We start from the raw sequence: 16,216 nt of genomic DNA, 5'->3' as shown, positions 1-16,216 counted from the left end.
GACCAACAATACTCAACACAAGTTTAACACCATCCAGGACAGAGCAGCGTGCTGCATCACACTTGAATAATACTTTATCCACTATTTCAACAATCACTCCCTCCACCACCAAGGCACAATGGCAGAAATATGCACCATCGCCAAGATGCACTGTAGCAATTTGCCTAGGTCCCTTCAACAGATGCTTCGAAATTTGTGACCACTTAGATGGTCGAGGGCAGCTAATCCAACAGAGGATTAGCACCTGCAAGTTTACCTCCAAGCCACAAACAATCCCGACTTGGAACTGTACTATTGTTCCTTCACTGTCACTTGATCAAAAACTTTAGAAAACCCCTTCTGAACATATTCCCCATATGGATAACAACAGTTCAAGGTCACACAACGTTCTCAAGGGCATTACGGAATGGGCAGCAAACACTGGACTAGCCAGCGATGCTCATACCCATGAAAGACTGAAAGAAAGATGTCTTAATGAACTGTCAAACAGGCTTGAGGTTCAGAACTGCCTCCTCCTGTTGCTATGTTGTCAGCAATAATTTTGGTCTCCTTTCTTGAGAAAGTATGTATTGGTATTGGAAGGGAGGCAGAGGAGGTTCACTAGTTTGATACCAGAGTTGAGAGGGCTGACTTATGAGGAAAGATTGAGTAGGCTTGGACTGTACTCATTAGAACTTAGAAGAATGAGGGATTATCTTATAGAAATATAAAATTATGAAGTGAACAAATAAGATAGAAGCAGGGAGGTTATTTCAACTGGCGGATGAAACTAGATGTAGGAGCATAGCCTCAAAATAAGGGGAGCAGAAGTTGCTGAGGAACTTCTTTACCCAAAGGGTTGTGAATCTGTGGTACTCCCTGCCCAGTGAGGCAGTTGAGGCTACTACAATGAATATTTTTAAGGCAAAGAGAGATAGATTTATGAACAGTAAAGCAATTAAGGGTTATGGGGAATGAGTGGGTCAGTGGAGCTGAGTCCACAAAATGATCAGCCATGATCTTATTGAATGATGTAGCGGGCTCAGCAGGCCAGATGGCTCACTCCTGCTTTTATTTCTTATGTTCTTATGTAACAACAATTCTTCGCATGCCCACACTTCCACTGGTTTAAAGTCTTTCTCTGCTCTTCCCTGAAGGGGGCAAACCTTCTTGTCAGGTGACAGGATATCCAAGCAGCCGTTCATCTCAGGTGAGCCAAGGCCATGGCATTGGTGAGTGAGGGATTCAATATGGGTTTATCACAGCAGAGTCTGATCCCACCTTTAGTGAATATCTGCATACCCTTACCGAGACAGTGACCCCAGACACATTACTAAATTTACCTGATCCCTTTTCTTTGTCTCCGCATCATCCCATGTCCAAACTCGGATATTTGTTTCAATACCTGATGCAGACCTGCAACTCAACAAAAATCAAGTATTGACTCTGCATCATTGTTGTTGGCCAGGCTGGCTTATTTAGTAGCACACAGGTTAGGTGGTTGTGAGCACAAGTCCACATTTGGGTTGACATTTGTCTGCAGTGCAGTATGAAGCAATTGAAGCAATGTCTGAGGTTTTCTGCTTTTGCCAAGTTCACCCATTCTGGTGCTTCAAGTTTAGGATTGAAACCTCCACAGCCCTTCCCATGGTGCAAGGAACTCTTCTCCAGGTCAAACAACAGAGCTGAAAACATTGCTGATGGAGAATGTCTGCCCTATTTGCTTAGCACACTTCAAAATTAATTAAAATAATAAAGTAAAAGCTATAACTTAATCATAGAATTCTCACCTCACAGCAGATTACCTGATCATTACTTGAATACTGATTGTGGGAACTTACATGCAGAAGTTTGCTAAAGTGCATAAAGTTACTGGATGACAAAAGTATTTCTTAAGCTGTGAAATGTTTTTGGAGATCTGGAGGTCTTACGATCATGAAACGTGTCATATATAAAGCAAGTTTTTTTCTTAAAACATGGTAACATATCCAACAACAGTTCCACATAACTACAAAGTACTTGTCTTTATCTCTGTCTAACACAAATCTGTCCTGATGTAATCAAATAGATTTATTACTGACGTACATTATTCCATTTCTTATGTCCATACTTAGAGGAGAAAGTGAGGTCTGCAGATGCTGGAGTTCAGAGCTGAAAATGTGTTGCTGGAAAAGCGCAGCAGGTCAGGCAGCATCCAGGGAACAGGAGAATCGACGTTTCGGGCATAAGCTGACATTCCTGAAGAAGGGCTTATGCCCGAAACGTCGATTCTCCTGTTCCCTGGATGCTGCCTGACCTGCTGCGCTTTTCCAGCAACACATTTTCAGCTATGTCCATACTTAACCTTATACGAATACTTCACAAAACTGGATTTAAATAAAGCCACACGAAGAGCAGGAGATTGCTATGATTTCACATGGCAAAAGATCAGAAAAACTTCTGGATGAACATGCTGGAGATAGTGAGAACTGCAGATGTTGGAAAGTCAGACTCAGTAAAATATGGAGCTGGAAAAAGCACAGCAGTTCAAGCAGCAGAGGAGAGTCAATGTTTTGGGCAGGACCCTTCATCTCGACATATGAGCATGCTGTCCAATTTGAGACTGTTTCTGGCCTTTGCTCTGAGAGACTCAAGAATCCAGCCATTGCAGAAAGCCCTTCAAATCGAAGCTCAGAGTTTGGGAATGGCCAACCATGCTAATGTCATCTTCAACCAAAGATTCAATTAACAACGTAATTCAAATCAGATACACCCCGCATCTTGGTTTAAGCAGCATCTTTAAATTCTCACAATGCTCCACAAAAATGTTTACTAAATGTCAAGATGCATAACAGGAGAGAAGGCCGTAAGCATGACCAAAGAGGTCTGATTTAAGGAGCATCTTAAAGTAGTTTAGGGGAGGACGTCGAGAACTCCTCTAAAATCTCCAGAACATAGTTGATTTAGTGTTGCTAGGTCAAAATTGCGGAGCTTTGTCCCTAACAATATGTGGATGACTCGACACTACAACTACGGTGATTCAAGGCAGCAACTCAACACCACTTCAAGGGCAACTAGGGGTGGACTATAAATACTGGCTCAGTCATTAATGCCCACAATCCTGAATGAATAAATAGAACACTCAGTAGAAGGCAGAGTCACTAATGGTAGAACGATCACAATGCAAGATATGCAAGGGGCCAGAATTGGCAGAGCGCAGAACCTGTGGTGGGATGAAGGCTTGGAGGGTCAAAAACGAAAACAAATCTTCCACTAAAATCTACTGGAGAACAGAGACTGAAATATTAAGAACACCTTGACTGGGAGGACAAAGAACGTGACTGGATGAAAGTCACGATAAAGCTTCTTTGGGTAGATCTCTCGCTGCCTCAATGTTTTGTTTGAACAGCAGTGCCCCACTGTATGCTTTGAATGCTTGTTTAAAAATAAACTCCACACCGCCTTTTTTTTAAACTGACAATTACTATTCCCTCAACTCAAAAAGCATCTGCAAGTCTGTTCCCCTTTTGTTTTTCAAAACGTTACACAGTCGAAGCCACAATCAGGACTATGTCTTGTTAAAGCCTTTTGTCTCCTCTCCCTGTGGGAACCAGAGCATTACACACTGCTCCGAGGCACAAAGCACAAGGCTGGCTGGTTCCCGCTGGGTTTAACCCAAATGGAGAGTCCCATCTGTTCGCTAGCATCGGTATTAACACAAGCACATTTCAGAATCAGAGCAGGCAGAGTGGAAGGAGTGCTGTATTTCCTGCGGGATAAGATTGAGAACAAAAAACTTTCCCTGCCACAACAGAAACTATCATTTGAAGCAGAAAATAAAAGTCTGTGGATTTAGTCTTCAACTGAATAAGTCTGTGTGAGGTTTGATTCCATGCTTTAAAATTCCTCTTTCTTAATCATCCCCATCCCACCCTGCCATTTCTTTCACAGTCGTTTCTACATTCTGTACCAACTCTCAACACGCCACAGCCCAACAACAACTCCCAAACCCAAAAGGCCCAGTTCATTGCCTCCAATATTCCAACCTCTGCTCTCTCTGATGATGCAATTAAATTTATGATTGACACTTTGCAAGCATGAAAAAAAGAGGGAAGCTAGTGAGAGGACAGAGCTCATAATCAAATTTTGTCACAACAACAACTGGAGTTTCTATAGCACCTTCAAGCTAGTAAACAGAGTCCCAAGACATTTTACTAGAAATATTTCTCAAAGAAAAATGGACACCAAGCCACATTAGGAAATGTTTGCTTGGCTGCTTGTTCCTGAGGTGGATTTTAAAGAGTGCTTCAAAGGAGGAGAGAGAGGTAAAGTATCCAAGTAGTTTCAGGAGATGAGGGTTGGCAAATGAGAGTAATGCTGCATCCTTTGGCACTCCCTCATTACTGTACCATCTTGCCATGCCAGTCTGGACTATATGTTCAATTCCCTGAAGGGGGATTTGAATCTACAATCTTGTGACTTCTGGTTCAGTGCATCATGGTTGGCCGACTTTAAATTCCATGCACAACATGGGCCACCTTTTCCATGCTCATCTATTTCCAATACATCAAATCATAACATAAATCATTAAAGCGAACGAGATGACACAGGAGTAAACAAGCAGGCAAACTAAAACTAGCATCAAAAACAACCAAAACTACAAGGACACAAAAAAAAGCATCCGGAAGAGGTGTTGAGATAAACAATGAGTGGCGTTGTGGTTCAGAGTCGACAGGAGACGAATCTTAACTAAAAGTGGGTCAATGACCAGCCTTAACACTGATCTCCCATTCGTAATTAATGAAATCTATGGACTGTCCAGCAGCTCACAATGGCAAGACCTTGCAACATACAGTAAATAGATCCACATGTTGAAAGAAGATATTTGATCTCCACCTTGTTATTTTCTTAACCTCATTGAAACATTGCATAAATATGACAGAGTTGCAATAGGAAAGATTTCTCCCCTGGCTTGGTGTCTACCTGTCTGTCTGTGTGTGCCCAGAACCAGAGAACATGGTTTCAGAATAAGAGGTAAGCAATTTAGGACTAAAACAAGGAGGAATTTCTTCTCCCAGATGGTTGTGAATCTTTGGAATGCTCAGCTTCAGAGGGCTGTGGAGACTCAATCATTGAGCATATTTGAGAGAGAAATCAATTGAATTGTAGCTATTAAAAACATCGGGGATTAAGGTGATAGCGCAGGTAAATTGTGTCAAAGTGGAAGATGAGCCTTGATTTAGATGAATAACCAAAACAAGCTCAACGAACTGAACAGCATATCTCTGCTTTTATTTCCAATGTTTGTCTTGACTCAAGTGCTGAAAGAAACCAGGTTGATAGATGTGTTTGAAGACTCTTTGCCGCACAAAGCAGACAAGCTAAAGACAAAGTGATCAAAGGAATATGGATAGAATCATGAAGTCATAAAATAATGGGCTTCCTACAGGTAGCAATTGAATTGAGGCATTGGGTGGAGACAATACATCACAACAGAGTATGTTACAGCTTTACATGCAATTATTCAGAATGGGAGGTGGTCATTCAGCCCATCTTATCTGTACCGACTCTTTGAAAGAGCTACCTACTTAATCTCACACCCCTGCTCATTTCTGGAGCCCCACATAAGTATGTATCCCATTCTCTTTTGAAGTTACCATTGATGCTTTTAGCATCATGTCCCAAAACATCACAACTTGCTCAGTAACACAAAAGTCTCAACTTCCCTCTGATTTTCTTTTTGCCAATTATCTTAAATTACCAACCCTGCTGCCTGTTGAAACAACAGTATCTCAGCTACATCTTCAAAACCCTTGAATTTTTATGTCAAGCATAGGGCCCCACGGTTTGAACTCCCCGCACAACTTGCTGGCCAAGTCCCACAGTTATGCATAGGAAATCTTGGAGGTGCTGCAAGTATCAGTTTCAGCACAACAACAAAATCATTTATCCTAGCAATTACTGTCACCTTTAAATAAATCAAGAAGTAGCACGCAGCTAATTGCAAAGAAAATTCACATTATGCATAGAGTTGTACAGTTCGCAGACACAGACTTACAGAGAGCAAGAGCAAGGAAATAACTTGCAACCTGTACTTGACGACACTTACCCCATAATTTTCTCTCCAGCAGAGACCACACTTGAAATGTATTCTATTGAAACAAAGGCAGACACACATCTATATTTTGCTTTCAACGACCCCAAGACATCCCACAGTGCTTTACAAGCAATGAAGAACTTTCTGAAATGTAGGAACTGTTGCAAGGTAGAAAACGTGGCAACCAAGTTGGAAAAAATTAAAGAAATATTTGCATCTAGATAGTGCTCAGCAGGTCCATCATGCATCTCATCGCTTTGCCTGAATTAAATATTTTTTGAATGTAGTCATTTTAACATAGACAGCAATCTTGCAACAATAAAGTCCTACAAAAAAATAACTTGATAATGATCAGATAATCTCTATTTTGGTGATTGAAATAAATATTCATAAAGATACTGGGTTAATTCCAATGCTCCTCTTCAAGATAGTGACATCAGATCTTTCATGGATTTATGAAGGGGAAATTATGCTTGACTAATCTTCTGGAATTTTTTGATGTAACTCTGAAGATGAACAAGGGAGATACAGTGGATGTAGTGTACCTTTCAGAAAGCCTTTGATAAAGCCCCACATAGGAGGTTAGTGACCAAAATTATGGCACATCGTATGGGGGGAAAGATACTGTCTTGGATTGAAAATTGGTTGGGTGACAGGAAACAAAAAGTAGTGATAAACGGCTCCCTTTCGGAATGGCAGGCGGTGACCAGTGGGGTACCGCAGGGATCAGTGCTGGGACCACAGCTTTTTACAATATACATTAATGATATAGATGATGGTATTAAAAGTAATATTAGCAAATTTGCTGATGACACCAAGCTGGTTGGTAGGGCGAAATGTGAGGAGGATGTTAGGAGATTACAGGGTGACCTGGACAGGTTAGGTGAGTGGACAGATGCATGGCAGATGCAGTTTAATGTGGATAAATGTGTGGCTATCCACTTTGGTGGCAAGAACAGGAAGGCAGATTACTACCTAAATGGAGTCAAGTTAGGTAAAGGGGCAGTACAAAGAGATCTAGGTGTTCTTGTACATCAGTCAATGAAAGCAAGCATGCAGGTACAGCAGGCAGTGAAGAAAGCTAATAGCATGCTGGCCTTCATAACAAGAGGAATTGAGTATAGAAGCAAAGAGTTCCTTCTGCAGCTGTACAGGGCCCTGGTGAGACCACACCTGGAATACTGTGTGCAGTTTGGTCTCAAATTTGAGGAAAGACATTCTGGCTATTGAGGGAGTGCAGCATAGGTTCACGAGGTCAATTCCCGGAATGGCGGGACTATCTTACGTTGAAAGATTGGAGCGACTGAGCTTGTATACCCTTGAGTTTAGAAGGCTGATAGGGGATCTGATTGAGACGTATAAGATTATTAAAGGATTGGCAGGAAGTATGTTTCCGCTGATGGGCGAGTCCCGAACCAGAGGACACAGTTTAAAAATAAGGGGTAGGCCATTTAGAATAGAGTTGAGGAGAAACTTCTTCACCCAGAGAGTGGTGGGTGTGTGGAATGCTCTGCCCCAGAAGGCTGTGGAGGCCAAGTCTCTGGATACTTTCAAGAAAGAGTTGGATAGCGTTCTTAAGGGGGATAAGGCAGGAACAGGATACTGATTGTGGATGATTAGCCATGATCATAATGAATGGTGGTGCTGGCTCGAAGGGCAGAATGTGGATTAGTGGTGCTCGAAGAGCACAGCAGTTCAGGCAGCATCCAAGGAGCAGCTCCCCACCCCCACCCTGCTCTAGCTTATCTCTCCACGCTTCAGGCTCTCTGCCTTTATTCCTGATGAAGGGCTTTTGCCCGAAACATCGATTTCGCTGCTCCTTGGATGCTTCCTGAACTGCTGTGCTCTTCCAGCACCAGTAATCCAGAATCTGGTTTCCAGCATCTGCAGTCATTGTTTTTACCTCGAAGGGCAGAATGGCCTACTCCTGCACCTACTGTTTATTATTTGTCTATCCAAGGGGTAAGACAAGTCCTTAGTTTAAGGTCTCATCCAAAAGAATATACCTCAGACAGTGTGCACTCCATCAGAAATGTACTAGCCTATTGGCATTGAATTTTCTGCTCAAATCCTGCACCAAGATTTGAATCTAGAGTTTTGTGACAGAGACCAAAATGTGACCAACTAAGCTACAGCTGGAAAGTCAACCGTCCATTTACACAAAGGTCTTAGAAACAGCATAATAAATCAGCAGATTACTTTTAAGGGTTTCGGTTGAGCCACAAGGATTAGCCAGAATGCTGGTGACAATGTCCCTCCTCCTCTTCAAAAGCAGTGAACAACAAGAGGGAGGAAGAATGTACAAGCAAAAAGGTACTTAACAAGTTTACTTTTTCTTAAAAATTCATGAAATGCAGGCAGGGCAGCTTTTATTGTCTCTTGCTAATTGCCTTGAAGGTGGTGTTGGAGAGCCGCCTACTTGTATCACTGCAGTCCTCCTGGTGTAATGACAACTGTGGTGCTGTGGAGGATTTTGCCAGTGACAGCAGAAGAACAGTACTATGATCCCAGCTGATGCAAATGCTGGACAAATCACACTTTTTCTGGTTTAGTTACCATGATGTTTTGCCCTTGAACATGTTCATACAAGACTATAAATTTGTTTTTTTTAAATGAATGCATGCTCATTTATATAAAAAGGAGAAAAAATAAACAAAGTTACACATACATAAAACAGCAAAAAGCAAAGATTCAATCCTTTCTCCAGCAAAATTCCTTGCAGATTATCAAATCCAGGGAAGTATCACTCCTTTTTTCAAGATTTCTTATTTATTTGGCTGTAAACGGTTTATAAAGTCTAGATTTATTTTCAGTTCTCAAAAGCTAAAGATTTCTCCCAACTGAAAACTCTTATTGTAGAAATTTCTACAAACTGATCCATGCTTTTGCTGATATTAAACTGTTCTGCCGATCTGAAACCTGATTCTTCTCAAAATACTAGTGGCCCTTCACTTCTTGTTTTTCTGTATGCCATTACAAACATAATCAATTAACTCCATCGGTACCTTGCTAAGCACTCAAGTTACATGTTTTGTTTGAAATGATGTATTTAGTTTACTGCTCTAAATGAGTTTCTGACCTCAAACATTGCCCGCTCCAAACCATATTACGTAGCTTCATCACAACAGTGATAGGCATCCAAGTCAGGATGGCGCACAACTTACAGGGGAACTTGAAGATGGTGACATAACTGCTCCCATGCATCTGCTGCCTTTAACCTTCCAGGTATAGACATTACAGGTTTGATGGTGCTGTCAAACAAGTCTTAGTGAGTGGTTGCAATGCATCATGCAGATGGTACACATTGCTACCATACAGTGTCAGTAGGGAAGGGTGCGAATGATGGAGATGGTACCAGTAGATGGAGTACCGATCAAGTGGGCTGCTTTGCCCTGGATGGTGTTAAGTTTCAAGTGTTGCTTTAGTCATTGTCCAGGCAAATGGAGAGTATTCATCACATTTCCTACTTGAGCCTCATCAATGGTGGGTATGCATTGAGTATACTCTCAACATAGTATTTTAGATGAGCAAATCTCAAATCAAAATTGTGATATTGCCCTCCTTTCAAAGACAGCTGTTAAGTATTTTGGATTGCTTGACATCTCAAGCAACGCCAAAAATAATTTGGCAATTAGTCTTCAGGACTCATTGGTAATTTGTGGGGCTCTGGGAGACATTAATTGGACAGTTCTTTCAAAGGGCAGACGCTGGAATGTTGAGTCAAATGGCCTTCTATGCAATCAATTTAAGGTATATTTTCTGTTCTGCCACAGGAGAGCTGTTTTGGATTCGCTGTTACATCAGGGACGAGGTCCAATAGGGAATTCAATAATTAGGCAAACAGCAAGAATGATCACTCTTGGCCATGTGCCTCATTTTCTGGGCAGAGTTAGCACCCCTCAGTGCTGAATACCTTGGGCGGCACGGTGGCACAGTGGTTAGCACTGCTGCCTCACAGCGCCAGAGACCCGGGTTCAATTCCCGCCTCAGGCGACCGACTGTGTGGAGTTTGCACATTCTCCCTGTGTCTGCGTGGGTTTCCTCCGGGTGCTCCGGTTTCCTCCCACACTCCAAAAATGTGCAGGTCAGGTGAATTGGCCACGCTAAATTGCCTGTAGTGTTAGGTGCAGGGGTAAATGTAGGGGAATGGGTCTGGGTGGGTGCGCTTCGGCGGGTCAGTGTGGACTTGTTGGGCCGAAGGGCCTGTTTCCACACTGTAAGTAATCTAATCTAAACCTCCATTGATAGAATGTTAAAATCAATTATTCATTATCCAATAATCCAATTATTAATTGGAATCAGTTGCTATCTAATTATTCCCATTATTTTCTCTGTCGCTATCAAATGTTTCACTTTTGTCACTAAATCTGCTTCTCCACCAATGCTACACAAAAACAACTCTCATTTCCCCTCTGGTGTTTGCTTCTAAAATCTATCGCTTCTGATCACTAACCATCCTGCCCTTGGAACCATTTTCCATTCATTTATATTATCAAACCACTCAGCATTTAGAACAGGTCTATTAAATCTCCTCTCCTCTACTATATGGGGAACAGATTCCATTTCTATAGTTTCTTCACTTAAGTCTCTCTCTTTGCAGACATCCACAAGTCAGGCACTTAAAGTCGAGAAGACTGCAGGTAAACTGAATTTAACAGAAGGTGAATTTTCTGATGCCACATAGATCCAACAGACATTAAGTCAAAGACTTCTGAATGAATAACATCATGCAAAGAGAAATGTAGCTTCAAAGTAGGATTTCTAATTTAATTTATATAATAATATGAATAAAATTTAAAGGGGAGCCCTGATGCTTCATCCAGGCTCAAATCCTGCTTGTAGCGCACAAATATTTGCATGGTGTGTGTTGCTGTGTAGCAGGTGTTCACAGTGCTTTCTCCTATGTAAACATACCTAGCAAAACATTACAGCTCTTTACACCTCCTCCAACAACCATCCCCCCCCCCCCCCCAACAACCACCACCACCACCACACACACATCCAGCACCTAACTGGCATGACTTGCAGTGTCCAGTTCCCAACTGATGTAACTCTCCTCCACCAAATGCCAAATGTCACACTTCCCTGGCATTGACAGAGGATTGGCTGACTGGCAGAAGTCAGAGAGGGGATAAAGGGATCTGTTTCAGGGTAGCAGCCAGTGACTAGTGGAGTTCCCCAGGGGTCAATGTTGGGACCACAACAATTCACACTATACATTAACAATTTGGATGAAGGAACTGTGGACATTGTTGCTACATTTGCAGGTGACACAATGGTCAGTGGAGGCACAGGTATCATTGAGGAAGCAGGGAGGCTGCAGAGATAGTAGACAGTCGAGGGGAGTGGGTGAAGAAGTGGCAGATGGAAAGCAATGTGACAAAGTAAGATTATGCACTTTGGTAGGCAGAATCAATGTTAGACTATTTTCTAAATGGAAAAGGCTTTGGAAATTTGAAGGAACTTGCGAGTCCTTGGTCAGGATTTTCTTAAGGTTAACATTCAGATTCAGTTGGCAGTTAGGAAGACAAATGCAATGTTAGCATTCATTTTGCGAGGGCTTGAGTACAAAAACGGAAGCTCTATAAGGCTCTGGTCAGACTGCACTTGAAATTTAAAACCATATTGAGAGCAGTTTTGGGCCCCGTATCTAAGGACATGCTGGTAAGTGTCGTGAGGGGATTTATAAGAATGATCCCGAATGAAGCCTTGTCATATGTGGAGTGATTGAGGAATCTGGATCTGCACTTGTTGGAGTTTAAAATAATAAGGCGGGGGTTTATCTTTGAAACTTGCAGAATACTGAGAGGACACAAGGAACCAAAGGAACAACCTCAGAGGGAAGAGATAGTCCTTCAGTACAGAGATATAGAACATAGAACAGTACAGCACAGAACAGGCCCTTCAGCCCACAATGTTGTGCCGACCACTGATCCTCATGTATGCACCCTCAAATTTCTGTGACCATATGCATGTCCAGCAGTCTCTTAAATGTTCCCAATGACCTTGCTTCCACAACTGCTGCTGGCAACACATTCCATGCTCTCACAACTCTCTGTGTAAAGAACCCGCCTCTGACATCCCCTCTATACTTTCCTCCAACCAGCTTAAAACTATGACCTCTCGTGTTAGTCATTTCTGCCCTGGGAAATAGTCTCTGGCTATCGACTCTATCTATGCCTCTCATTATCTTGTATTCCTCAATTAGGCTCTCCTCCTCCTTTTCTCCAATGAAAAAAGTCCGAGCTCAGTCAACCTCTCTTCATAAGATAAGCCCTCCAGTCCAAGCAGCATCCTGGTAAACCTCCTCTGAACCCTCTCCAAAGCATCCACATCTTTCCTATAATAGGGCGACCAGAACTGGACGCAGTATTCCGAGATGAGGGGAATTTATTCAGCCAGAGGGTACTGAATCTGTGGAACTCATTAATCGTAGAAGGCTGCGGAGGTCAACTCATCGACTGCATTTCAGACAGAGATGGATAGGCTCTTGATTAGTAAGGGGATCAAGGGTTACAGGAGAAGGCAGGAGAATCGGGTTGAGACATCTATCAGCCACTATTGAATACTGAAACAGACAAATGGGCTAAATGGCCTAATTTTGCTCCTGTATCTTAAGATTACTGTGGTCTCCTCTCCGTCTAGCACCAAACACAAACCCCTCCATCTAGTACTAAAAACAGGCACCACCCCCCCCCAACTTTCCACCTAACACTCAACACAAGCACCCAAATCCACCTAGCATCAAACACATGCCCCAAACACTCAATACATCTTTCTGTAATTTTTCTTGCGAGATTTTCCTCATTGTATTGCCAAAGCCATTTATCACAGAATAAAATCCCTACAGTGTGGATGTGACAGATTATTAACTGCATCTTAAGTTAGTTACAATTGTCAAACAGCAAAATACACAATTGTACAGAGTACATACAATATCAGTCAAAATGGCCTGTTTTTTTTTCAATTGCCATACTCCTTTGACTACAGTCCCAGAGATAATACTGTACTGTTCGCAATATTTGATTAATCAAGGTTTTTGGACAGAAATAATAAAATCAAATTTTACAGAAATTAAACAACTTCCAAATAAGTGTGGAGAAAAGTGAAAAGAAAAATTACTTCGTTGCTCTCTTCTGCTAATTCGTCTTATATTCTGACGGCTTTTGTCTCCTTGAAATACCCTCCAACTACCAGTTACCCTCGGAAGGTGCATTCCAAGCGCAGCTTCAATGAATGGTGACAGGCTATTTGGCATGGCGAGGCAGCACACACGCAAAATCGATTTATGTACAATCGCAGCCGAGAATGAAACTTTTGGATGATTCGCTCCAGCGTGACTTTACAAGGGTGGTGGAAGCATACACTTGCGCTACACACAGTGTCGTCATGGTCCCAAGGCCGAATGGCCTCTTTCCGTGCTGCACCATCTCTACAACCAACAATGCACTGAAGCCTAAACTGGAACCGATCTGGACTGATCATGGGACAGCTTCTTTCTCCTGGATGTTTAGCTACACAGTTCAATAACACTTACTAAAACAACGTGATATTTAACTTCAATGGTTCAATACAAAATTATATGCTGCGTTCGGACGGCAACTATTCAGGAACATTTTTACTCCACCGAGTACTTGAGAAAGAGACAAAATAACCAAAAACTTACAACTGGTTAAAGAAAAACACGACGCAAATATCACTCTTGTGTCACAACATATGGGTGGGAAAAATAACAATAAATTTTAAATTATATATTATTTAGTACAATAAACATAGGCTTCAACCAGAGGAACCAAAGAGCGCAATTTCTAAATTACAGCTTTGTTGCTCAACAAAAATGTGTTTTAAAAACAGTGAGCAAGTCTACTCTGGATGTAGACTGCATCAAGGCCATTCCCAAAACAAATAGCCAAATTAAAAATGTAATGTGTACTTTTCAAATTCTCAGCACAAAAAGAGAGTTTGATGATAAATATCCAAGTGTATCATTTTTCTCAAACAGTTTTAATTTAAACAACAAGAGGCGTCACACCCTCCTCCCTCCCCATCCTAACGCACAGTCCGAAGAAAATAGTCGGAGATGAATTTTAAAACTAAGATCAGCCTTCTACTGACGCGCGTGTTTATAGTTAAACGTGTTTACTGCTAAATAAACATGTTTCAGCAAAGTAACTGCCAGTAAAAAGGGCAATATGCTAAATTATAAACGTGCTAGAAATGCCCAAGAATGTAGAAAGCTGAATGTAACTTTGTTAAAAAAGCATACACACACACACACGGGAAATTCAAGGGAAAGGGGCCACACGGCGAGAAGCAGATGTTGCAGTTTTGTTTCAACACTTACGGACGGCGACTTTTTTGGCGTCGAGTCGGAGGGTGCGGCGTTGCAGGCTGTGTAGCCGGCTGTGGAGATGACTGCAGCGGACACACAGCGAGTTCGCCTCCAGCTCCAGCTCCTGGAAGATGCCGGTAGCCAGGCGGCTGAGGTCGGCCAGCTGCCGGAGCAGCGAGGCGAGTGTGTGGCTGGACACGTTCTGCAGGCTCTCGAAGAGCAAAGCACTGGGCTGGGGGGGCTCCTGCTCCAGCTTCTTCTTCCTCCTTCTCCTCCTCTTCCTCCTCTGCAGCCCGTGCCCATCCTCCTCGACCCCTTCCTCATCCTCACCATCTTCCCAAACTCTTCCAAAGTCTTCAGTGCTCAACCTAGACACCAACTGGGGTGCCACGATCCTCTTATAGAACGGCATCTTCCGAAAACAAACTTTCCTTAAGTTGCTAATTTAATTTCGTTTTGTCTTTAAAGGTGAATTGGGCAACTCCAACTTTCCAACAGAACTCTCTCCTCAGGGTCCTCCGCCATATTTTTGGGTTCAATATTGCAGAGAGTCAGGGCAGGAATAAAACCCATACAAACGGAGAGAAAACTCCACTCATCGAACTGCCAGGGACAGAAAGCTACAGCACACAGAACCAGGAACCTGAACACAAGTGAGGCACAGGGCCACTGGGAAAACCAGGAACAGCAGCAACCTGAACTCCAACACAGTGAAGCACAGGGATACTAGGAAAACCAGGAACAGCAGCAACCTGAACTCCATCATGAGGATTGGACTGTCACTTGAAAAACCAGATTAACAGCAAATGCTGCATTTGTATAGTTATTCTAATACAGAAGATCCCTGAAGGCAACTTTCACCTGGGTTGGGAAGGGACAAACTAGGCCTAAAGAATGAAGTCTAAATATTTTGCTATGCCATGTGACTTTGCAGACATGACCAAACAATTGTTGCTGTTTGGGAAGCATTAGAATCATAGCACCCCTATAGTGCAGAAGTAGGCCATTTGGCCCATTGAGTCCACACCAACCCTCTGAAGAGCATCACATCCAGCCATACCTCCCTAAACTATCCTTGTAACCCTGCACTCCCCATGGCTGATCTACCTACCCAGTACATCCCTGGGCACTACAGATAATTTAGCATGGCTAACACATCTAACATCTTTGGATGGTGCGAGGAAAGTGGAGCACCTGGAGAAAACCCACACAGACCTGGGGAGAACATGCAAACTCCACACAATCACCTGAAGCTAACTGCAGTGAGCCAGCAGTTCTAATCATTGAGCCACATTGCCAAATTTATTTTAAAAAAAGATGAAGAGGGGTGAAGTGTTTTGGGAAGAGGATTATTGACAGTAAGGTCAATGTGGCTAAAGACTGGGATAAAAGGAAATGACTCACATTAATCCCTTGTCGGAGGATCAAAGAATGAAACAGGTGACTCAAAGGTGGAGGTAATTGCGGAGAAATTAAGCATTTACAAACAAGAATTCTAAGTTTAAATGCACAGGATTTCAGAAAACCAAAGCATATAAATGAGGATGAGTGTGATGGATGAGTAGACAATTCAAGATGAGGTTGGACATTGCAATGTGAGGTAACTGAGTTTCAACAAACTGGAATTTAAAGAAAGTGGAACATGAAAGCCAAGCCCAAAGATTTTTTAAAAAGTCATCAATAGGATGTGCGCTTCAGTGGGTGAACCATCATTCATTGCCCATTCCTAACAGCCCTGGAGAAGGTGGTAGTGAGCTGAATTCTTGAATCGTGGCAGTCCTTAGAATCATAGAACCCCTACAGTGTGGAAGCAGGCCAATCAGCCCATC

General features: G+C 42.5%; 1 protein-coding gene across 1 annotated transcript in view; it reads right to left on the bottom strand.

The window, feature by feature from the left end:
* Positions 1 to 15,209, bottom strand: part of LOC122553163 (NHS-like protein 1) — a 273,324-nt gene extending 258,115 nt beyond the window's left edge. Inside the window, exon 1 of the mRNA XM_043696750.1 lies at positions 14,400 to 15,209. Coding sequence (XP_043552685.1) covers positions 14,400 to 14,799 — 400 coding nt within the window. The 5' untranslated portion in view covers positions 14,800 to 15,209. The remainder of the gene's footprint in view (positions 1 to 14,399) is intronic.
* Positions 15,210 to 16,216: the final 1,007 nt, after the last annotated feature.

The sequence above is a fragment of the Chiloscyllium plagiosum genome, chromosome 9 (genome assembly GCF_004010195.1).
Source record: "Chiloscyllium plagiosum isolate BGI_BamShark_2017 chromosome 9, ASM401019v2, whole genome shotgun sequence".
In the NCBI taxonomy this organism is placed as follows: Eukaryota; Metazoa; Chordata; class Chondrichthyes; order Orectolobiformes; family Hemiscylliidae; genus Chiloscyllium; species Chiloscyllium plagiosum.
The sequence above is the reverse complement of the archived record's forward strand: the minus strand, read 5'-3'. Positions and strand labels throughout refer to the sequence as shown.